Raw genomic sequence first — 25,559 nt, 5'->3', positions numbered from 1 at the left:
AATCCATGCCAGTGCAGCAATGCAATGATTCATGTACACATGCATTGATGAATATATAATAGGGATGGTGGAAGCATGCATGTATTGCATGTATGACTTTGAACTGCAACTGGAGAAAGTTCAGAGACAGCAGAAAAACAGGAAAGCTATAATTGATGGTTTTCACTTTCTTCAAGTGAAATGGACACAACACAGATATACAGAAAGAAGATTAGAGGCGAGTAAGAGGAGAATGAGGAGGAGGAGGGGGAGTTAGTGCCTGGACTGTAGAAAACATTGACACTTATGAAGTCTTGCTTCTGTAGTTCTCAGAAACAGACTGAATAAGAATAAAAGCTGAAGACACAAGATGAAGAAACACACCATCAAAAAGGTGCTAGATGCTGTTATGCAGAAAACATACGTGCAAAGACATAAGCTGCACATATAGACAGAAAAAGAAATCCTCAGAGAGGATACAATGTCTAAAGGGAGAGTGATGCTTTGCCTAAAGTCAGAACATAAAAGTGTAAACTAACGGGTAACAGGGACAACTGTGACTAGGATGATAACGCGTTCTTTAGAAACAAAGGGAGGTTAACAAAGAGTGTGATCAACAGCAAAGTGGTGGGAGTGAAGAAATAGAAAAAAATGGAAATGGGAAAGATAAAAATGCTAGCCTTGCTCTCAAGTGGACCGCTGCTCTCGCTTTGTTCATGTCTTTCCCTTCCGATTCACAAAAACAAGAGTTATATTTGGAGATGCAGCCACGTCAGACCCAGACATTTTTAACTGGGGCAAGGGCAGGGCTGCTTTAAATCTGATTCATTTCGACAGTTGCGCACATACTGGAACCACTCACATTAAGTCTGCATGCTAAGAGGTTAGCAGCCAGCACAGGGACTACCTGAGGATTGTCGAGGTATATACATATACTTGACTCCCACTTGAGAAGGATAAAAGGTGTTCTAATCACAGGACACATGGGAAAGGCTCCGTTATTCCGTTCAGTGATAAGATGATGGTGAAAATGTTTTAAAATGACTCATTTTGCAGGAATGAGAGATTCCTCAATAAATCCTTTTTATCACATGAATCCAGATGGGATCCTTCAAGAAAAAAATTGCTAAATATTCTCTCTCTTTTTACAATTTTTTTTTCCATAAACCAGTAGTGATGGGATTTCCGGCTCTTTTTAGAGAACCGGCTCTTTCAGCTCCAAACTGGCTCTTCGGGTTGTTTTGTTGCTTTAATAAATTTATTATTAACAATAATATAAAATTATGCACAAAAGGAATTACTTTTTTTTTTACTATTTATATATGTTTATATATAAATATATGCGGTGGCCCCTAGAGACAAAACACGTACAAACTCCAAAACACATTTCTAGCGTTAACTTAACTTCAAAACAGAGCTACTAGATCACTTAAATTACACAATTGAAAGCATGTGTGTATTGTTTGTGTATTTATACACAGGCACTCATATATATATTCAAATAATTTTAAAAAAAAGTTCATTTCCCTGTTACTACCACACACCAAATCTGGTCGTTGGTACTTGCTGGCTTGTGTAGCCACTAGGTAACAAAAGCTCAACACTGTGCCCAGCATCCTGGAGCACTTCTGTTGTCTTTTGTACGTGTTTTGAGTTTTTACGTGTTTTGGAGTTCGTACGTGCTTTGTCTCTAGGGGCCACCGTAAATATACTTTTATTTATTCACTCCACATAAAATGTTATAAATAAATCATATAATACAAAAACCAGCTATTCACATTTCAACTTTTAACCATTTAAATTTTCAGCTTTTTCCTTTTAAACAAATTTAAACTGAAACAACACAAAACACTGCAAACCACAACACAATTAAATATAAATTATAATATGAAAACAAAAAGAAGATGCATATTCTCTGTCATATGGGCCTGCATGACTGACTTTCTGAATCCTTTATCATCTGCAACTGAAAATAGTTGTGGATGATTACTATACCTTTCTAATGTGACGTTGTTGTCCCTGGCTCTCTTTCTCTCTCCCTCCCGCTCTGTTCCTGTGCTACAGCGCAAAGCACAAAGCTCGCGTGCTGAGTGAAGAGGCTATGGTTTAACAAATCACCAAATCTGGTACAATTTTCTCTATATGAACATAAAGTGTCAACCGGATTTCACCAAAGCCATCAGGAAAAGAAATCTAATTTAATGGTGATTTATCTGGATGTTGTCATCCCTTAAGACCTTTTGGAAACCTGGCAGATAATCAAAACACCAGGTTGTTTTTTTTTTTTTACCATTTATCTTGTGGGGTATATCTTTAAAGGTATTTTCTTGATCTTACAGACATCAACAGTATTTCCAAAGTAACAAAATAATTGTCTGGGGAACAACCCGTTCTCTTATTCACTGAGTGTTTGTGTGGATCTTTGCACCCCTTTTTTCTTTTAAACCAAACATTTCCAGATGCAGATGACCCACAGCTGGATTATCCTACAGGTTGTCTGTTACTTGCTACTTGACCAAATCACAGAATGGCATGCATTAAGTTCATAAATGGTGTTCAGTCTCCACTAATCCTTGAGAAAAATGTCTCATCCAAATGGCTAGATGTTCTTTCCTCACAAGCTAGTCGCTATCTTTATTTTTCTGTTAATTGGTGCTTGGCAGATGGTGTACAGTGGATTTAGCAGAGCGTGTTCGCTGAAAACAGCAACCTGCTGCTGGAAACAGGGGTGCCAAGACAGCCATAAAACCAAAACAATAAGCAAAAGCTCTGTGGAGTTGCAGAATACATAATGTGGTGTCAACATAGAAAGTAACGACAGGTTTAACTATCAAACAGAAAAAAAAACATATTTTAGTTGATGCTGATGCCATTTTAATAACCAATACCTCCTATTTTCCAATGGAGAATTTGTGAATATGATGCTTTCCTCATCTCCCTGATTTATTTCTATTTATTACTGTTGCCTGGCCCTCTAGAGCAGACGAACAAAATGCACAGAAAACCCTCACAGAACAGGACAAGAGAGCCACACAAGTACACAGAAAGAACATCAGAACAGCAGGCCAGAAGATATCAGCTTTGACACACTGACAGAAGCCTGAAGATGTTTGACAGGTGAGCACAGGCAACCTGCGGTGGCTGCAGGAAGAAGGGATAAGGAAGGAGGAAGATGCGATTCTACCTTATAGGCGACTCGGGGCGGACATTTCTTTCCCAAACCTAGTGGAGGGGACATGTCCCGAAGCATCTCGTACATATCCCGGTAAGCTATGCGGCCACTTGTCAGGGAAAGGTTGGTAGGAGACCATGGAAGGAAGGATGAAGTTTCCCCAGGTGAGGAGGTGGAGTGGTAAAAGAAGAATGGGAAGTTATAACAGAAAGTGGCCAAACCAAAAAAAAAAAAAAGAGAAGGGAGAGGAAACACAGAAATCCTTGTTAATAAGATTTCCAGGATATGATGACCAGGAATGCCATCCTAGTTGAATTTACAGATTCAGGAATGGATTCCAGAGAAGGAAGGAGGGGAGGATGATCCAGAGGATTGCCTGTACAAAGATGAAAGGTTCCCAGTGGAAGGTATGCTTTAACAAATCTGAGTACATTTTTCTTTAAAGGAATACTCCTTGAAAAAACAATCTGTTTCAAGTAAATATTACTGCCTGTAACAAATTTTTAAAAGGCGAATGTAGAAAGTTTGAAGGCTACTTTACAAAAGCTGCAATGACATTATATTATATTATTTAAATAAATGCAGAAGTACCTGAAGACATTTATAAGAATAGTTTGGTGTACTTCCTTTCTTCTTTTCCACAATTCTGGGTAAGTGTAATATATTATCTATAAATCATAATCTGAAGCGGCCATTACCAGCGGTACAAACAGTTGACAGGGTGTATTTCTGCAGTAGCCAGGGCGCACGTGAAGAGATTTACTAAACTAGTCTTAAAAAATAAACAAGTGTAGTGGAAGAGTTAAGATGTTCTCATACCTAGAGCTGGATTACTCCAGTCTGACTCAGTTGACCCGGCTACTCTGCTGTATCACATGATACATACATTTATGGTTATATAGCTACAGCGTTTAGCTCAAACCTGTAGCATACAGCTGGTAGTTGAGTCAGATCGAGGTCGGGCCACGTTCTCACCATAACAGAATGTCTCTAGAGTGCATTTGGGAGGGGACAATCCAAGGGTTTTAGTGTTTCTATGGTTTTGATCTGCCTGAGCACAACTATTGTGTTCATGTGTGCACAAATCAACTGAATAGCACCAACTATGAAGATACCAAAGAGTAATGGATAAGCAGCTGTTATGGACTACCAAAATAAATGCATAAATTATTTAAACAGATTTTTAAAAATGATCAAAAAGTAATTAAAAACATTTTCACTAAAAACATTGCCAGCAGTTGCTATTGGTAGCTAAAAGTATGTAAACTGAAAATAAAACATCTTAGCTAAATAATCTTTTACAGATAAAAAAGATTAATTGTTAGATGAGACATGTATAAGATAAACATAAGGTTAAAATAGCTAAATAAGGTTATTAATGAAAAATTGGACATGATTACCTAAAACTATGGATAGAAACTATAGAGATGGAAATTGTTTGCAAATGAGAGATGAATGAAACATTACGTTAAATATATGAATTTAAATAAATAATTGTCACCTAAGCAGAACAGATGGATAGAATAATTGGCTAAAATTATAGTTAACAGTTCAAATTTATTAGCAAGTTGTTAGATAAAGTCTGATAGTTTTTCGTGAGCTTAATGTCATTTATGCAGCCAAGAGTAAATGGGTACTTGAACATTTCAAAATTGATTTTAAATTTGAAATCAACAGTTTTGATGACGTCCAGGGCTCCTTAGGTGCCATGAAACTTAACATCTATGAATGTGTCTGATCTAAAACTTAAAATTTTTCAGTTTCACCTCTTAAGTTGGTGCTTATGAATCAAAAACGAGATGTTCAGTGGAGTATTCCTTTAACATGCACTCTTTTTCTGCATGCTAAGAGACAACAGCAGTAACCAAAGTGGAAACAAAGCACACAATGCTCTCGTCGTCACTCTTCTTTCACTCCTGTGTTTAGAAGCAGGAAAATATCTTAGACATGGCATCTGATGCCTTCCGTTTGAGGCTGACATGCTGCGTTGTTTCCTGCACTCGCCATGGTTACCTGCCGGCTGGTTAGTGGAGGATCGATGAGCATTTGTATGCATGTGTGTTCAGGTCATTCTCTGGCACCCCAGTGAATGAGAAGAGACACTGACAGTCTGAAACCATCACAGTCCCTTAAAAAACAAAAGGACTGTGGGGGAGGGCAAACCTTATAAGCCACCCTGCTGGGGCACTTCTTCCCCAGGCCCAGAGGAGGCGAGATAAAATGCAACAATTTGTACATATCCCGATAGCATATTCTCCCGCTGAAAGAGATGAGACATATTCGAGAGGTTAGGTTAAAGGTTATTCCATTTTATCTATTCATATTGATCTATTATCAGTCAGTGGACATTAACGAATAACTGTCAAGAAGAGGCAGTTAGAAGAAAAACAAATACAGCATAGGATCTTCATTGTTCAGTTTGTTTTACACTTCTCTTTTTTATACATCAGTGGATTTTTATTTTTTGGGGGGGGAGAATTAAAAATGTGCAATGTGGCATAAATTCTGTAAGCTGCTGGTGCTACAAATTTGTCAGTACAACTATATACACTTATTGGCTGCTTATTAGTTATGATATTCTGTTGTCCAATTTTGGTGAGCCTGTGTGAACTGATAACTGACAGAAGTGGCATCCAGTGTGGTCTACTGCTGCTGTAGCCCATCTCTTCAAGGTTCTCCTGTGTTCCCACCAGGGAAGATCTTCTGCATAACATATATTCTTCATACTGGTTGTGACAAGTGGTTATCTGAGTTACTGTTGCTTTTCTATCAGTTTGACCCAATCTAACCATTCTCTCTGAGCTCTGGCGTCAACAAGCTGTTTTCACCCAGACAACTGCCACTCACTGGATGTTCTCCCTTTCTCAGACCGCTCTCTGCAAAACCTAGAGATGGTTGAGAGAGAAAATTCCAGGAGATCAGCAGTTTCTGAAATACCAGCATTTTTAGCACCAACAACAATGTTCAAATTGACTTATACAGTGGGATGCAAAAGTTTAGGCAACCTTGTTAATAGTCATTATTTTCCTGTATAAATCGTTGGTTGTTACAATACAAAAATATCAGTTAAATATATCATATAGGAGACACACACAGTGATATTTAAGAGGTGAAATGAAGTTTATTGGATTTACAGAAAGTGTGCAATAATTGGTTAAACAAAATCAGGCAGGTGCATAAATTTGGGCACTGTTGTCATTTTATTGATTCCAAAACCTTTAGAACTAATTATTGGAACTCAAATCGGCTTGGTAAGCTCAGTGACCCCTGACCTACATACACAGGTCAATCCAATAATGAGAAAGAGTATTTAAGGGGGTCAATTGTAAGTTTCTCTCCTCTTTTAATTTTTTCTGAAGAGTAGCAACATGGGGTCTCAAAACAACTCTCAAATGACCTGAAGACAAAGATTGTTCACCATCATGGTTTAGGGGAAGGAAAGAAAGCTGTCTCAGAGATTTGGACAAGCCAGCTTCATTCTGGAATAAGGTGCTGTGGACTGATGAAACTAAAATTGAGTTATTTGGGCATACCAAGGGGCGTTATGCATGGAGGAAAACGAACACAGCATTCCAAGAAAAACACCTGCTACCTACAGTAAAATATGGTGGTGGTTCCATGATGCTGTGGGGCTGTGTGGCCAGTGCAGGGACTGGGAATCTTGTCAAAGTTGAGGGACACATGGATTCCACTCAGTATCAGCAGATTCTGGAGACCAATGTCCAGGAATCAGTGACAAAGCTGAAGCTGCGCCGGGGCTGGATCTTTCAACAAGACAACGACCCGAAACACTGCTCAAAATCCACTAAGGCATTCATGCAGAGGAACAAGTACAATGTTCTGGAATCTCAGTCCCCAGACCTGAATATTATTGAAAATCTGTGGTGTGAGTTAAAGAGAGCTGTCCATGCTCAGAAGCCACCAAACCTGAATGAACTAGAGATGTTTTGTAAAGAGGAATGGTCCAAAATACCTTCAACCACAATCCAGACTCTCATTGGAACCTACAGGAAGCGTTTAGAGGCTGTAATTTCTGCAAAAGGCAGATCTACTAAATATTGATTTCATTTCTTTTTTTGTGGTGCCCAAATTTATGCACCTGCCTGATTTTGTTTAACCAAGTATTGCACACTTTCTGTAAATCCAATAAACTTAATTTCACTTCTTAAAAATCACTGTGTGTGTCTCCTGTATGATGTATTTAACTGACATTTTTTATTGTAACAAACAACGATTTATACAGGAAAATAATGACTATTAACAAGGTTGCCCAAACTTTTGCATCCCACTGTATCACTTCTCCCGATTCTGATGTTCAGTTTTAATTTCAGGAATTCAGTGAGTATAGATTTTTGTTTTTGTTCAAAAAGTAGTTGAATTGTGTTTTGATAGTGACATGTTTCATTAAAGATGATCATAGTTTTTCAATAAAAATCAAAAGCCTGATTTTAAATTTCCCCCACAAGCTGGACTCTGGACTTCCAACTTGGTTTCACTGTGGAGGGATACAGAATACCGTAACCGGTGGCGAGAGGTGGATCTCACCAATTTTGATAAAAGCTGAAAACAATAAGCCTTAAATGTACTGACATAAAGAGAAGTTGTAGCAGTGGAGAATAAGCTGAATGTTACTGTAGGCACTTCTGAGAGCAGCTCATTTATATTCAAAGGAATAAATAATACTTCCTCCCCCGTAATGTCTGTCAGGTGATGATGATTTCATATTTCTCATCTCTCCTGGAGTCCCGACTCACTGACAAGGCTCCTGTGAAGCTTTCGTTAAAACTTAAGGAGCCTTTCATAATCTGAGACAGATTACTGTCTCACTCAAAACTTTTATAGTGTTTTATTAAAGGTAAACTGCTTCTGGTTGGTGTAAAGAGCAGCGAGGGTCGTGGCATGAACCTGTATTCCCCAACTGGATAGCTAGAAATAGTCTCTCTTCACACCACAGTGAGAGACTGAGTCGCTTTGGAGCTTATCAGCGAGGAGAGCTGAGTGGATGCCGAGTGGAACTCTGGATTTGCATGCATCAGTCCAACCAAAAGAGGGGATTGTCACCAGCTTCAGCCCAAACTCTGGGCTCAAGCTCAGAGTTATCCAGCTGGGACACAGAAGTCAATCTGAGACTGTTCTGCTTCCTAACTTGGCTTCCTTTCAAATGAAAACCACCTTTACCACTTCCTAACACTGGGGAGTAAAATGTAGCAAAGTCAGAAAAGGCTCCTACCAAGCAGCAGGGTCATACTCTGCCCACACACGTATGAATTCATCAAGGTGATGAGGCCCCAGGATGGAGGCGTCCCTGGTAAGGTACTCAAAATTGTCCATGATGACCGCAACAAAGAGGTTCAACATCTGGTAAATGACATCACAGTAAAGTGAAATAAATTGCATACATGTTGATTAATAGGAACATTGGTATTAATTTAAGCTATTACCTAAACTTTTTTTTTTTTAAACTGCACAGTACTGTGGTGATTATATAGCCTATGCATTCTTCTTTAAAGGAATGCTTTACACATTCATTAAAAAACACATTTATATTACTAGATAACATTTTGTTATGCATGCATTTAATTTTATCCATTCTCTGTATAAATTGGAGAGTTCAAAATTAGCTTTGCTACCAACTTTATTGCCTCATATTGGCAACACTACTGGGCTATTAAAGGCAATAATCAGGTCTTATAAAAATGTTCTATGAATGTATTTGTCTGTGTCACTGAATTAGATTTATGAAAAGAGCATAAAAAGCAGTTAAACAGACTGTTATCTACAGGGGTTTGTATCCTCAGCAGCACCTCATTTACATTTAATTCCTATTGTTCTCTTTAACTCGCTGTTACTTGCAGCATTCTTCTGAGACTTTCAGAATAAGAACATTAAACGTCTGGAAAACGTATGTCGATGAAAACACGCAGTAGGACGAGGTATTTACCAGAAAGGAGCAGAGGAAGATGAAGGAGACAAAGTAGAAATAGGCAAAGTCACTGCCACACTCGTCTCCTGCAGTTCCCGAGAGCTTATCGCACGGCCGGTTACTGAGGCATGCTAGCATGATCTCATGCCACGCCTCGCCTGTTGCGCTCCTGAAAGATGCACAAGTAAAGATACAGGAGTGAAAAGTGAATGTGAGTGCTTGAGTTAGTTTGACACAAAATCATTGGATTATCTGAGCTGCCAGAACTATTAGAGCATGGAAGCAGGGTTACCTGAAGAGAAGGGTCAAGGCCTGGAAAAAGGTCTGGAAGTTGTTGTGGTGGTTTATGGCGTTCTCCTCATTCAGCTCAATGTTACCAAACACCTGCAGCAACAAAGGAGGTGTTATAGATTATGTGAACTGTTTTTAACCCAATAATTTAAATTATAAGAAACCCCTGTAGTACAAACCAAGGTCGTTGAAAAGCATTTTTTCTCAGTCTTACTCTGGTCCTTTATAAAAACCTGTGTTATAATATTAGCTGTAAGAAATATACTTGGTAAGAGATTTATGAATTATAACCCAAAGTCAAATAAACACATGAGGCTTCGGCTGATTTCACAGCAGAAGGCTCAGCTGGATGGAGATTATACATTTCCCGCCCTACACTGAGTTGCTGTGTTCAGACCTGTGACATTGCTATGTAAGACTTACATGTAAAACTATGTCCCTCTCTTTTCCGTATATATAATGCATTATTTATATTAAATGCCCCAGTTGTTGTCACATTGTAGAAATGTTGAAAATGTGTTTCACATTCAATTATAATCTGCCAATAAACAGTATACTTACAATTCCCAGTGTGGACCTTTCTGTCTTTGTTAAGTTTCTTCACTGAATATAATAGGTACTAATGGATGCCATAAACAGTGGTTTATGGATGTAATTTGAATATGAAATATAATTATATTGTGGCCTTGTACAAACTGCTTTTGTAAGCCAATAAAGCTAGAGCTAATTTTCCTTCTTTGTGTATATACGCTATCTGTCATTAACTGTGTAATGTTGCGTGCATTGCAACTACTTATTGCATACATTGTGCAGATACAGGCTTATAATTTATCTCAAGCATTACTCGTTTATGCTATGTCAGCATAGTTTAATGCAAATGTCGTTCCAGGAAACCATTTCTGACCTGAACTGGAACTGAATGGCAGACACAAAGAGAGTAGATAGCTGTCATAACTCATGGTTATCCTGGTGTCAGTCCAATAAAACATCCCAGAGGCCTTTTTAAAATATTTATTTGCCTCATGGCAAGTCCATCCTGCTGACCTATAAACACCAGCTGCTATACCCAGGAGACCCGTGATAGCAGTCACCTATGCAGGTAGCATCTTGTCCATCCATTTTTTCAGGAAAAACATATTGGAATCCTTTATATCAGCTGCCTCAAAAATAAAGAATAATCCACTCTGAAAACACATTTAGTCTGTGCTTAAGTTTATAATGTAATATCTTTACCAGGACTGTATCAAAAGTGTAGAAAACAGTCATATAGCAATGCCAGACACATTTTTCTTGTGGTTGCTGTACATGACAAAATGCATTAAATTTAAAGAACACAGGAAACATCTGGGAAGGTAGCATTTATCCAGCACAGAAGTTCTGTTAGTCTGCAGTCAACAACGACTATTAATCAATTATATTCAAGCTGCAGCGTCAGTGGCTGAAAAATGAAGTGTCACGCTGAAGTGTTACAAACTGCAGTTCCTTGATGTTCCTTGTGACTGACTTCCACATGCAAGTATTTCAAATCGTCAAACTTTAGAGCAGAAATAAAGAAGCAAAAACTCTGCGTAGTTCCAAACATCTGTCTAGCAGAGATTCATCTGTTCTCTCATGCTAACAGGTTATCTCAGCCCTGCACTGTCATAACACTTACTGTAGCACACACGACATCACTTCATTGCACTGCACTGTTTGCCACACTGTTACACTGAGCCATTTGAATGTCAGCTGGTATTTGCTTTGAACTTTTTGGAACATTTAGGAAGAAAGTTTTTTTATTGTTTCTTCTGCTTCGTTGACTTAGAAATATTCAATTGTTTTATTTTCAGTTAAGAGTCGTTTTAATCTCATCACCTGCATCCACGAGGTTTTTAATAGTGGTTTGAAGCATCAAAAGTGGTCATGTGTCATTCTGTCTGTAAACACGATACCGCGTGTGAAGTTTTGGATGAATTCAGATCAAACTTTGTAGAAGTGTAGAGTGGGGTTAATGACTTACTTGAATGATTTACTGATTGATGATTTATTGGTTAAAAATGGACAAAAAGCTCTTACAAAGTTCTTACAAGCGCGGTGTGTAAAGATTTAAAATATCATGTAACATTTGACCTCTGACCCCTGCTTAGATCAGTCAATAGACTGATCTAAACATCAAAACGATAATAATTCTATATAGAGCTATTTAAAACTGTGTTTCTTACTGACAGTGTTTTTATAGGGAAATTATAAAAATCACATTCCTATACTATGGCGTCACTGTTTAAATACATAACAATTTCAATGTTTAATGTATAATGTTAAAATAACTAAAAATAAATAAATCAACAGAAAAAAAAACTATGATTAAATTTTTTTTCCCCTTTATATTTTTTTTATTAAACACTTCAGTGAATTTTAGTAAACAAGGAGATTTACTATATGTCAGGTAGATTAAAATGGCTTTCAACAGAGTAAATAAGAAAAACCTGGAATTTGTACTTTTCTTTTTTTTTACTGCACTAGAAACTTCTGACAGCAAGTTTAAAAGCAGCAAACTAAGCAAAATTAATATCTATAAAATACAACACTTTTCCCTTGAAAGTAAATACTGCTCAGCGAGTGAGCTCTCTTTTTGGAGGTTTGAGCTTTTGGAGTTTTTCATGTTAAAATAATTATACATTTGGTTTTATCAAGCTGCAATGTACTTATTTTAGGTGTTTATCATATGTTTGGTGTGTTTTTAACTGCTGTGACAAAAGGATTTTCCCACTGTGAGATAAACTATTTCTGAAAATTACTTCCTGTGCAGTTAATTACACCAAAAGCCAGTCTAGGAAGTTTGTGGACCTGTTTTAGTGGAGGAAATGCTTTAAATTTGTATTTCACTTATCATTAATTAGATGGTATCTGATTCCCCAATATAGTCTATGAGTGCTAACCAGGCTTGCTGACTGATAAATTCACGCTGGTCTAAATGTAGTCAACTGTGGCTTCAAAAACCAAGATGGCAACGACCATAAAACAAAATGAATCCACTAACCAACGGGTAAATTCCTGGTAGCTACTATACATCCATCTTTTATACAGAGCATTTGGTTAAAATGATGCCAATCACTATACTGGACATCAAATTAAGAGAAATGGTGAAACGCCAGTTAAACACAAGCTAATGTGTAGTCACACCCACTCAGGTCATTCACTGATAGGCTACTGGGAAATCTTCACGTTGCAGAAGGCATATTTCATCGAATCATGAAATTCAGATGTGCTTTATGCACATGATGACTTACCTGCATTCCTATGATGGCGTAGATAAAGAACAGCATGGCAATGAGTAGGCAGACATATGGCAGGGCCTGAAAGCATACACATGAATACAGTCTGAGCACACTCATATACGGCATGGCACCAACAATATCCATTTTATACACACCCAGACACACATGGGGCACAGCGCCTCTTTGATCTCTTCCTCTGTGTTTGTATGCACGTACACACTCATAAATCGGATTCTCTACAGAGCAACAAGCACCCTTCTAACATTTTACAGTATTTATTTAAGAACCCGAGCAACGAACCTGACCTGCTGGGTTGATTCTTTTCAACCAACTATTTATATGGCTGCAAGAAGGCGGCGAACATCTGTTGTAATTAAATAGCCACCTTTTAACACTCTGAAGCTACTGTCCATTTTCATTGGGCTTAAAAGCTCTCACCACTGACATTAAAGCTGCTATAAATTCCCTGTGCTGTGGCCCCAGCGCTCCACATTTAACTCAACTTGTCCCAGGGGATTTAGAGAACAAAACTGGCACGGTGTGAAAATCTAAACTGCTGTCTGCTGAGAGCTATTTTGTTCAATTTGAACAGGAAAAAGCATGCCTAGGCCTGTTTTTTGAGCCCTTTATTCCACTAGTTGTATTGTATGAGATATACTTTCATGCAAGAGCAAATAAATCTGGCTCAGATTGCCAGCCCGTGTGTCTTTCCAAATTTACAGTTTCTTTCTGCAAGTTTACACACTTACCGAGATGCTTCAGACTCTAACTCGGATGTTTATAATGTTTCTATGTTACTCAGTTTTTTCCTTACCTTGAACGACTGAACGAATGTCCACAGCAGGATGCGAATAGTGTAGCCTTGTCGCAGAAGCTTGATGAGACGAGCTGCTCTGAACAGCCTCAGGAAACTCAGGTTGATTTTTTCTTTCTGGGAAAGACAAACAAATGATCTGTTATTATGTAACAGATTTGAGGATATTTTTATTAACAATTTATTAAGCTGGTAGCATACTGCAGTACATTTTTGTAGACGATTTCAGGTTTTTTTGTTTTGTTTTTGCTAGAGGGAAAAAATGCGTACTGAGATTTACAGTAAAACTCTATTTTAATGTTCTCCAAACTAACCATGTACAAGTTGATCTAATAGCAGAAAGAGTAAATAAATAAATAACAATTAGCATCAATAACCTGAAAATCAGTTACAAGGACTAAAAATGCGTGACAGAGTAGCCAAAGTCAAAAGAAGAACTATGAGAGAACTCAGTCCTCCTGCAACCCTGAACTGATTAAGCAAGTAAAAAAATGGATACTTGGATGGATCAGTGGGATGATATACTGATAAATCTGATATAATCTAGAAGCAATACAGACAAACTAATATTAACAAGGTTATTATAATAAACTAAAACTGAAATTAAAACTAACTGAAACTAAACTGAATTAAAAACAAACTGTCAAAATAAAATAAAAATAAAAAAATAATTAGAAAGTACAAAACTATATTAGCTCTAATCCTAATTGATCCTTTCGTAGCTCAGAACTGATCCAGCTGAATGAAATGACATTAGCTGAACACAGCATACACAAGGCAGGCCAAGAAGTATAGCTCAACCCAAATCCAAGCACATCAACTGATTTTGTTAAAGCCAAAGCAAATGTACGCTATTTAAGTTACTGCCTACAGTAGCTGCACATCTGAAAACCGCTTTGCAACCCACCTCCACCTTCGCACCTCCTTTTCACACTGAATCAGTGTCAAGTCTGTTGCCACTGTTTTGTACAGGGAGCTTTGCTGCTGCTCTCACAGCCTTTGGCTGTATGCACATGGAAGGTCAGAAAGGTGCCAGAAAAACGCCAGGCTGCCAAATATAAATTACTGCTGATGGAAATAACAACGTTCTTTTCACTGTAGTGGATCTGACTGAACTGTACATTTTCACATTAAGGGCTTATGTAACAGTAATTGCCGTAGAAGGTCTGATTACTGTTAAAGCACACATTTCATGCTACATTGGTTTAAAAGGTCTTAATTTATATCATCTCACATTCAAGGTGTAGTTAGACACTTTAAACTAAAGCCGTGGAAGAGAACAGCACACGGTGACGGGGGAACTGACAAAATCAGTGGCCAACAAGGAAAGCCACTTACCGTCTAGAGGTGTCAGATGTGACAGAAGGGGCAGAGTGAGGGCACAGGCGCCAGGAAAGACACAGCAGAAGATGAAAAACAGTGGGGGGAAAAAAGCAGCGAGAGAAACAGAGAAGAAGACTAATGATCACAGGAAGAGAAAGTCACACAAAAGCTGACTTTGCAACACAGAAAGCTAAAGTATCCTGCCTCAGTCCTCAAGCTGCACAAATACTTTGCATCTGCTGTGATTAAAAATATGAAACTAAATGTTCAAGACTGTAAAGTTTAATGTTCAAGTCGTGTGGCTTCCCTTGCTTCATGTATAGATTTTTATGATGTCATATTTTTTTCTATGGACTTGTTTGGCTGATTCGAGGACTGAGACTAAGAGTACAGCAAAGCATGACATCCACACTGATGATTTTGAAGCTGGAAAAAAAAATTCTGACATTAAGCAAAAACACATGCAAATTAATGCTACAGCAGCTCAAATTTTAGCGAAAGTCAGAACAGCAACTAAATGAGTAATTGACAGTTGGGAGGAATTGGTGATATTTCGGACTTTCAAACTTTGAACAACAACACCCCCCCCCAAAAAATAAAATAATAATAGAAAATGTGAAATCAGCAGTCTGGGTTGTCAGAGTTTTTGACAGTCCAGGCTGCTTTGGTGGGTATTTTTCATAACTTTTTTTTCTGGCTTTTTATAGACAAAAACATAAAAAAAAAAAAAAGAAAATAGATTAATCATAATAACAGTATTTGAACGCTTGCATGCCCAGAGTAAATCACTTCCACTGTAGCAAAATATTAACTTTGATTAGTCCATTATTGTGATAACAGTTTCCCTGATTGGACTAAATCTGCTTCCTGTGTCACAGCATGCTGCTTTGCTGCTTTGCCGTTGTGATGCTACAGCTATGAGCAAGCACTGAATTTTTGTACCCATGTAGGAAGTGACCCATGGGTGCATGCGATGAGAAATGTAACTCTTACATTTATCTCTGTGCACAAAATGTCTGTAATGCTTCCAATCACAGTCACAAAGTCAAACACATTCCAGGGCTCTTTCAGGTAGTTCTAAAAGAAAGAGAAAGAAGAAAAGTGGATGTTATAGTTAACCTTTAAAGATTTTATACAGTGTCTTCGTCATAACTAACTGCTTTTAAAACGCTTTCCACCCTTTCAAGTGTACATTCAAATGAAAAACTGTAGAGCCTTCATTCAAAGGGCTTTACAAGTTGGCTCTTGTTCACATTCACAGTCATAAACTGAGAGTATTACAATATTTACACATGTCATGGAAAACCATAAAACATGAAACTAACTGGGTTGACCTGTCTGGTGAATGTGAATGCGTTTGTGTAGGTGGATGTGTGTGTGTTTGTTTGTGGTGTCATTTGTAAAGTAAATATGGGCACTCCATTCTGATCAGTGTATGCGTATGTTTGTGCTGCGTTATATTTGTGTATATTTATTGTACAAAATGAAAATACCCTGATGCTTAGCACTAATAAGGAGGTATCTGTCCATTGCACTCCATTCAGTTTTTAGATGTAACTGACGACTTACCACACTCTACTCTAAATATGGTCCAAAGGTATAAGATATTAAATTTAGCTTTAATCTAATAATAAAAAATCGGGAGCTCAGGATTATCAAAAGATGTGAACAATTGTAATCCATAACTGAACTTTTAATAGATATGTCAAAGTTGACTATTATATAATTTTCCCTGCTCTAACCACAATAAACCAAGTTCTAATGCCAGTTTAAAAACCTGTTTAATTATAGATTACGTAAATTATTACTATTGAGCTATTCCTTTATTCTTATGTAGTTAATTTAATCTTTTTAATAAACTGACCAGACTGGCAGCACTGTGATTTTCCCAAATTCATACTAAGACATCTAATCCAAGCAGACATTCTATGATCCATTTTCCAGCAACATCCCCCTACACTGCCTCATTTGAACGAGTCTCCTGTGCACGAATATGTGGGCAAATTTTAATACAGATCTAGATATGAAAAAGTTGCAGACACAGATACAAAGTTGAGGCGCACAAAAAGTATTCAAATGAGCACACTTCAAAGAATAAAGACTAGCCATCTCCCTGAGCACACAAATCAACTTTATATGTGCCTACATTACACACATTCACACACATAAATGCTAAATGCACATCTTTTGCATAACTTCTGAGGCTCTTCAGACTGGTCAGTCATCCTGTTCCTCGGGGCAGAGGCTGCTGCCAGGTCCTGCAGCTGCTTTTTGAAGAGCTACAGTGGCAGCAGAGCATTTATAATGGCAGATGTGAGTGCAGTCATCTGGGCTTAACAGCTAAACAGGTGGAGGTAAGTGGTGTGTGAGAAAAGCTATTTAATAAATGGGCCTCGCAAATGGAATAGAGCCTAAGATGAAATGCTTCGCTGGAGGCCAGACGGCGCCACATTGAGAGATTTATTTCCTTTGTGCACTCTTCTGTTTATCTCCCTCTTTTGTTTTTTTTGTTAGCTAACTCTTCCTCTTTCTGAAATGAATGCACTTTAAGAAGATCCATACAGTCTTCTTAAAGTGAGACTGTCACTGACTAAAAGATACCTTGAAATCAACTCAACCTTTAGAAGAACCAAATCACTTAACCCTTTAAGTGTAAACTGGAACATTTCAAAACCATCAACAGCTGCTGGCAGAGTACAGCACAGTATACAGACTTACAAAGACAACTCACCAGTGGATTGAAGGCAATAATTTTGAGGATGCACTCGAGTGTGAAGAGGCCCGTGAAGACGATGTTTAAGTATTTCAGCATGGACTCGTACACATCTGGAGCGCCATAGAACTGAGGGCAGAAGATGAAACACGAAACACTGAATATCTGCTCTTTAATATCTTTAATTATATTAACAATAAATGTGTGTAAAATTGACTCCCGTTATTTATTGCACACTTAATGCATGGATCAGACAGCCTCTGTACATGATACTGAAAACTACAGCTGTAAACGCAACACCAAAACACTGCAGATCCTTTTTATTCATGTTTATTCACTCCTGTTCTGTTCTGGACTGCTTCCACCCACCAGAGACATCTGCATCTGTCAGGTCTGGCTTATTAAATTTTAAACATCTTACATATCAGAAAAGGCTTGTATTGCAACTGCATGTGATTTCACTGACATTGAAATGGGATTGTATGTATCTGCAGAGTTCATGCAAGACTGCCATAAAGATGCCACAATCCTCTTTAGCCATGCATCATAGAGATAAAATAGGACTGCACATGATCAACTATTGCTGCTGCTTGGTTTTGAATATAGAACTCACTGGGAACAAAACGCTTCAGGACTCAACCCATAACAAGATTCTAACCATCTCCTCTATGAGGTCGTGCACCTCTCAAATGCCTTTTTAATCACCCTCTTATGGTCCTGCTCTGTTTATATTTGCTCTATGATATCACCATATAATCAGGATCTTGGGGGGGGGGGGGGGGGGGGGGGGGGGACATAACTAGGAACAGCTTGTACCCAGAGGATTGACTGTGATATGGCACCAACACTAGCACCTAAGTATGTCTCCATGGAAATTTTAATTACATTTTTAGTTGACGTTTCCCTCCATGAATCACCACCAGGGCTGGACTGGGACAAAAAATCAGCCTGGGCATTTTGACTAGTGACCGGCTCACCATGGTATTATAGGAAAAGCCATAAAGCCTTTATAATAATAATAATGGATTGGATTTATATAGCGCTTTTCAAAGCACCCAAAGCGCTTTACAATACCACTATTCATTCACTCTCACATTCACACACTGGTGGAGGCAAACTACAGTTGTAGCCACAGCTGCCCTGGGGCAGACTGACAGAAGCGAGGCTGCCATATCGCGCCATCGGCCCCTCTGGCCAACACCAGTAGGCAAGTAGGGTAAAGTGTCTTGCCCAAGGACACAACGACCAGGACAGAGAGCCCAGGGATCGAACCGGCGACCTTCCGGTTACAGATGCGATTCCCAATCCCTGAGCCATGGTCCCTATTCTGGTATTCTAAACAGTACTTAGCAAAAATATAAAACAACCTAATTTATAAATACATATACCTAACTAATAGGGTTGCCAACTCCCAGCAAAAAAAGAAAAGAAAAAAAATAGGGAACTATTCCCGTACCCTCTGCCTCGATGCTTAATTGACAAAATTGATTTTAATTTAATGCACGTATAAAACAAATGCACAGAAATCTATGATTTTTCTCCAGTAATTAAATAGATTCAACATCTTTCTTCAACAGAATTGCAGACTGCACAGATGGTACCTTCCCAAAGGAAAGAATACTATAACTTACTAGGGTATATACTAGACTTGATATTTACTGAATACAATCATGGATTTCTATACATTTTACATTAGATAAAAACTTTGGTTATAAGATTCAGATAATTATTTATTAAAAGCTAGACATTTTAAATGAGAATAAGAAATAAAAGTATTTCTTTGTGCCCCCCTCTCCCTGTTAATGCCCTACCTGGCCCCCTGGCAAAACTTTCCGAGACCCGCCCCTGCACAGTTACCAGCTGTCAGCTACGTAGAAAAGGATGCTGGTGTTATTTGTCTCTCAGAAACAGTTCATAGCTTCCCTTCAACTCATCCATGTCACCTAAAAGGTAAACCTGTTTCTCCATCACCTGTTCAGCTCTGATGATTCAGTAAGGACATCTCCTGGTTTCATCTTCATGTTTCCCTCTCACCAGATAACCAAACCGATATCATGACCAGCAGCTTTTACAGCTGTGGCTCCAGCAAACATCAGCTGATACTAGAAATTAATATTAAATAAATTCTAACAACAGCTGATCAAGCTTAAACGTGCTGTGCTGCTGTTGTTTAGCGCGACCTCCGCTGGGTTCCTCCTCCTCGGCTGTAATTGGTCCAGCCCAGAGTCGATCATGACCAACTGGCCAATCCACCACCATTCATTTATACCGTTAAAAAAAAGAAAAGAAATAAAACCCCATCGGCCCATAAAAACGAAAAATCACAAGCATCCTCGTGATCTGCCCGATGGCCAGTCCAGCCCTGATCACCACCTCATTGTGGTGGAGGGTTTTGCATGTTCTAGTGAGTCAGCCCTGGTAGGGTCTCCCAAAGCAAAATGGTCCTGGGTGAAGGGCCAGGCAAAGAGTGAAAACACCTGTGATATCCAAAAGATCAAGGAACCATGTCTTGAACATTCAATATTTAGTATTTACTGTTACTTACACTTATCTAGGTTATTGCAATGGTGCTGTGTTTATCGTGTTTCCTCGTTTTGCTTGCTTTCTCTTTTTTGGGGCATCTTTCTCGGCCTTCAGACAATAATTTTGATGGCTAAAGAACCAAACGGGAAAGGCAAAAAAAAAAAGAAAAAGAAAAAGAAAAAAAAGAATGGACATTCCAGACAGGTTTCTGAAAATTACAGCCATGTAGGATGCAGTTCAGAGCTTCCCAAAGAGACGACCTTGAAGGTGAACAAGAGCTAAACTTAGGGTTTATCAGGATTCATTGTTAGTTTCCATGGCTCCATAATGGCAGAAAAAAATCATTCAGACCAGATGAGATAACCCGGATTACCTGAATAATTAGAAGACGAGTAAAGGAAATGGATAAAATACAAGCTCTTTTGCCTCAAACTAGAAAGTAATATAATGTAAAGTGTCAATAGTCAGTTGCTAACAACAGTACGTCTTAATGCCAGACCACAGTTGTTTTCATTATTGCCTTTAAAAGTAAAAGATTGAATGGTCGTTTATAAAAACATCTCCTGTTATCCTTTTTGATATTTCAACAGTCTGTTGTATCAAATTGGGAACTCCATAACTATCGCTGAACCAATGCACTACTTTCTCTGCCTCAGAGGTGTCTGAAGGGAACTGTCACATGCCTCATTAGTGGGAGAAAAAACCGACCTTCATCATCAGCACGACGGTGTTGAGGGCGATCAAAGTCATGATGGCATACTCAAAAGGAGACGACACCACAAATTTCCACATTTTGTACTGGAAGGACTGCTTGTTCTCTGGCATGTATCTCGTCAGCGGCTTGGCATTGATGGCAAAGTCAATACAAGCCCTCTGAGAGTTGAAAAGACAAAACAAAACAGATCGGGTAAGAAAACTCTCTGATGCAACAACTTTATATCTTTCATCAGAGAGAAGAATTCAAAGTTTTTAAAATAAACAACAGCTGGCATACCACTACGGGCTTTTCTAAGTGTTTTGTAATGTTAAAAGAAGATACCACAAATTAAAGTTCTCTGATCACTAGCCAATACATCATAGAAAAAAAACAGCAGGGTTTTCACAAAGTCCCTGTGAAGAAGAGATGAAGGGAGTGAGAAGATAAGCCCTGCTGCTTTCTTTTTAAGAGCAGGGAATTGTCATGTTTAATGTGATTTGCATAGAAGAGACATTTAGAAGAGGATCGGCATGAGTGCTAGTGTCTCTGAAGAAATTACCAGTGTCTTTGTAATTTGTGTTTTCTTCTTCTTCCCAGAACACCCCCCACAAAAAAAGAAAAAAAAAAACCCACAATAAAGTGCTTCACTTTCCACTCTCACCTCATTCTTTTCCAATGTACATTCCGACATGGCCTTGTCTCCCTGCTCCTGAAAAGTTATGATAATCAAAGCTACGAATATGTTGACAAAGAAGAAAGGAAACACCACAAAGTAGACCACATAAAAGATAGATGTCTCCATGCGAAAGCCTGGACTGGGGCCCTGGTCCTCATATGTGGCATCCACAGAGTGCTTCAGGACACTAAAAAGAAGGAAAGACTAAAATCATTTTCAAAACTGATGTAGATTTATTCCCAAGTTTTACTAAACAACGCATTTTGAGCAGGTTTTGGTTGCTTGCAGGCCAATGGATCAAAAGAAAAATAACAGAAGAGATTTTCACATTTAAAGATAAAACAGAACCATCTTGAAAAGGATAATATTCTGATTACGCCCAGAAACCTTGAAAAATTGACCAATACCAGCAGAGGCTAAACGCACATCCACATCAACTGAATCAACTGGATGTGGTAACCATAGCAATTGGATATAGTACCCATAGAAAGTCAATGACATTCAGCGACTTTGAGCAACAAAACCTTCCTTCACTTTGAGGCAAGCGATTGAAGTGACTACCAATGAGAAAAATGGTAAATACATTGGAGGTTTACCTAGGCAACTGGAGCTTAGAATATCTGTTATCGGCCGAACATCAGCGCTTCCTATGTCCAACCCTTAAATGTGTGACCCTTTAGTCAGCAGATGAGGTTCCTTCCACGTCTTCTGTTTTTTTTTTTGAAACGATGATTTATTGATTTTGTCAGAACAACACGAACAGCAACAAGTCAGCACAGCCAAGCACAAAAAAAAAAAAAAAACAAAGCAAATGCAGGTATATGGGTTACCAGTACACACGCCTGGGACAAAATATGTAAAGCGTTTCACATTCGAAGTCAAGGGAAACAATAAAAAAAAAAAAAAAAAAAAAAAAGGGGGGGAAAACACAGACATTAATCAGTGTGTTTAAAAACAAACTGCGAGTCCCCTTTATGTAATAGCACAGTAAGGTCATGAGGTAGGTGATCAAGCAGAGGCTGCCATATGCTACAGAATGCATTACAATTGCCCTTTATGATGGCACTGAGGCGCTCCATCGGCAGCACCCTGAGCAGTTCTCTGTACCACTGTGTAACAGTAGGGGGCCGTCTCTGGATCCATTGAAACAGTACACATCGCCTCGCCAAATGTAAAAGTTTACTTAACAAAAGCATCTGTACAGAAGACAGAGAGAGCCCTTCTATAGATAGACCCAGAACGAACAGCATAGGGTTCAGTGGGATCGTTCGGTGGAAAATAGAGCAAAGCTCTATAGCAATATTCTTCCAAAATCTAGTAATTAAAGGACATTGCCATATGCAGTGGTAATAGGTCCCTACAGCCGTATTGCACTTCACACAAAGAGCAGAAATCTGAGGGTGAATTTTATTTAGGAACTCCGGCGTACGCTGTAGTCTATGTAAGATTCTGTACTGGCTTTCCTTTAGTCTGTTACAGGGAAACAATTTCATGGCAGATCTGAAAGTTTTGGACCATGCTTCCGCACCAACCTGAGCTTCGAGGTCGGTTTCCCACCGAACCCTGGCCTTATCAGTGGTTATAAAGTTCAAAGACAACAATTTCCCATAACAAAGAGAAATAAATTTCTTTTTTGTAGTCATTTCCTCGTTAACTTTGAGAAGAAAGCTTTCAACAGGGTTCAAAACTGGTTGATTGGCTGGAAATTTAAGGGAGTTCACATAATGCCTTACTTGCAGGAATCCAAAGAAGTGTTTCTGTGGTAAATTATACTTAACTTGAACTTGATTAAAGGCCATAAAACTACCCCTTTCGAACAGATCACAAATAAATCTTATACCTTTAGAATACCAATCATCAAATATATTAATGCCAATACCCGGGGGGAAAGCTTTATTCCTAGTTAGAGGCTGCAGTGCACTAGAGAAACCTCTTCTTCCGACGTGGGCAGTAATATTACGCCAAACCTTTAAAGTGGGCATCAAGACGGAATTAGTTCTGACACCAAGAGGGAGGTCCGCCAGGTCAGTGGATAAGAGACTAAGAGGTGAGAGAGGGTCACAGCACCAGGCATCTACCGATGGTTCGCCCCGGTGAAGGAAGGAATGTAACCACCCTGAGATTATTTGTGCATGGCAAGCCCAGTAGTAATATAAAAAGTTGGGCAGTGCCTGACCCCCCTCATCCGTGGGCAGTTGTAAAATCTGTATCTTTAGTCTAGATTTCTTCCCACGCCATATGAATTTAGAAAGACATCCCTCAATCTCTATGAATGTTTTTCTGTTGATCCTGAGAGGCAACATTTGAATGGGGGTATAATATTCTGGGTAGCACATTCATCTTGATTAAACTTATTCTACCCGTCCAAGACAGGGGGAGGTCAACCCACCTATTGAGGTCATTCTTGATTGAGGCCACAATCGGCTTGAAGTTCAACTTGTACAACTCCGCTGTGTCTGCGGACACCCTGATACCTAAATATGTGAAACCTGTGGTCGACCACCTGAAAGGGAAATTAGGAGGAGCGTCCCACCTCCCCCCGTCACCCAGTGGCAAAGCTTCAGATTTATCATAATTTATCTTATACCCTGAGAAGAGGCCAAATTGGTTGATGATATGTGTCAGTGCAGGAATAGAAGTTTCTGGCTTAGTGAGAAAGAGCAACACGTCATCTGCATAAAGGGAAATCCTGTATTCAGTATTCGACAAGGTCACCCCACAGATCTCAGGATCAGTTCTTATAGCCTCTGCCAGTGGCTCCAAAGCAAGTGCAAACAACAGGGGAGAGAGGGGGCATCCTTGCCGCGTTCCCCTACCCAGTGGGAAGACATCCGAGACCGAGCCATTAACCAAGACCCTTGCAGCTGGGGCCCCATACAGCAGTTTGACCCACTTGACAAATTCAGATCCCAAACCAAACCTGTCCAAAACATCAAATAGATACTCCCACTCCACCCGATCAAATGCTTTCTCAGCATCCAAAGAGATCGCAAGAGCCCTATAATTGGTGTTCTGAGAGAACTGCGCAACATTTATGAGTCGGTGGACATTGGAGCGGGAGTATCTATCCTTGACGAATCCCGTCTGGTCAGGCTTTATCAGAACCGGCAGAACCTCCTCCAAACGTCTGGATAAAATTTTGGACAGAATCTTACAATCCACACTAAGTAGACTTATAGGTCTGTAGGATGTACACAGATCCGCGGGTTTATCCTTCTTTAAGATCAGGGATATATGGGCAAGGTTTAGGGTGGGTGGAAGCACGCCCCTCTCAAGAGATTCTGTATACATTCCCAACAAAGGACCCGCCACATGTTTGGCCATTTTTTTATAAAACTCTGGCCCAAACCCATCAGGGCCCGGAGCCTTCCCACTCTGTAAGGATTTAATTGCATCCAAGACCTCCTGCACCCTGATAGGGCTGCATAGATCCAATCGACTTTCCTCTGACAGTATAGGGAGGTTAACAGTGTCAAGAAACAGTTTCCTGGCGTCTACAGTATTTTGACACTCAGGGGAATATAAGTCTTGATAGAACTCTTTCATTATTTTGCTGATAAGTTTAGCCTCAAACTGTAAGACACCTGCCTTATCTTTTAGAGAGGGTATTGCATAAGAGCCCCGTTTCCCTTGGGCAAGTCGGGCGAGCAAGCGTCCAGGTTTGTTGCCCGATTCAAATAATCTATGCTTCGCATAGAATATTGCAGTTTCCGCTTTCTGAGTTAACAGTTGGTCCAGGGCCGATCTAGCTGCATCCAACTTCCGAAGCACAGAAATGGACGAGGATTTCTTAAACTCCCTCTCCAAGTCAGTGATATTGCGTTCAAGCACTAATTGTTTGGCTAAGTTGCTCTTCTTTTTTGCCGAGGTAAAAGAGATAACGGAGCCCCTGAGAAATGCCTTACCCGCCTCCCATAGAGTAGAAGCACTAACCCCCGGTAAGTCATTTGTAGAAAGATAGAGTTCCCACTGATCTTCTAAATACTTTACAAATTTAGGGTCACTAAGGAGAGCTGGGTTTAGCCGCCAATGTCTAGACGAAGGGTCATAATAAGGTGGTGATAGCTCCATTGAAACTGATGAGTGGTCCGAAAGCGCACATGTGTGGATCAAACAGCCCCGGGTTCTGTCAAGGACAGATCCAGAAACAAACATGTAGTCAATTCTGGAAAAGGAAAAATGGGGGCGTGA

The 25,559-nt window shown here is 39.2% G+C and overlaps 1 protein-coding gene across 7 annotated transcripts in view; it reads right to left on the bottom strand.

Moving 5' to 3' along the window:
• cacna1bb (calcium channel, voltage-dependent, N type, alpha 1B subunit, b) overlaps positions 1–25,559 on the bottom strand; it is a 256,626-nt gene that overhangs the window by 20,845 nt on the left and 210,222 nt on the right. For 4 of the 7 annotated variants that reach the window (XM_076886302.1, XM_076886304.1, XM_076886303.1 and 1 more), the window contains 10 exons: positions 21,354–21,555; positions 20,704–20,868; positions 17,491–17,601; positions 15,753–15,836; positions 13,437–13,553; positions 12,635–12,700; positions 9,367–9,458; positions 9,093–9,243; positions 8,382–8,509; positions 3,164–3,260 (listed from right to left, as the gene is read on the bottom strand). In XM_076886302.1, the coding sequence (XP_076742417.1) occupies positions 3,164–3,260; positions 8,382–8,509; positions 9,093–9,243; positions 9,367–9,458; positions 12,635–12,700; positions 13,437–13,553; positions 15,753–15,836; positions 17,491–17,601; positions 20,704–20,868; positions 21,354–21,555 (1,213 nt within the window). Of the gene's footprint in view, positions 1–3,163; positions 3,261–5,314; positions 5,412–8,381; positions 8,510–9,092; positions 9,244–9,366; positions 9,459–12,634; positions 12,701–13,436; positions 13,554–15,752; positions 15,837–17,490; positions 17,602–20,703; positions 20,869–21,353; positions 21,556–25,559 lie in introns of all 7 variants that reach the window. The other 3 variants (XM_076886301.1, XM_076886306.1, XM_076886307.1) reach the window with 1 other exon arrangement.

The sequence above is a fragment of the Maylandia zebra genome, linkage group LG7, assembly GCF_041146795.1.
Source record: "Maylandia zebra isolate NMK-2024a linkage group LG7, Mzebra_GT3a, whole genome shotgun sequence".
Taxonomy (NCBI): domain Eukaryota; kingdom Metazoa; phylum Chordata; class Actinopteri; order Cichliformes; family Cichlidae; genus Maylandia; species Maylandia zebra.
This window is presented reverse-complemented; position numbering and strand designations above follow the sequence as displayed.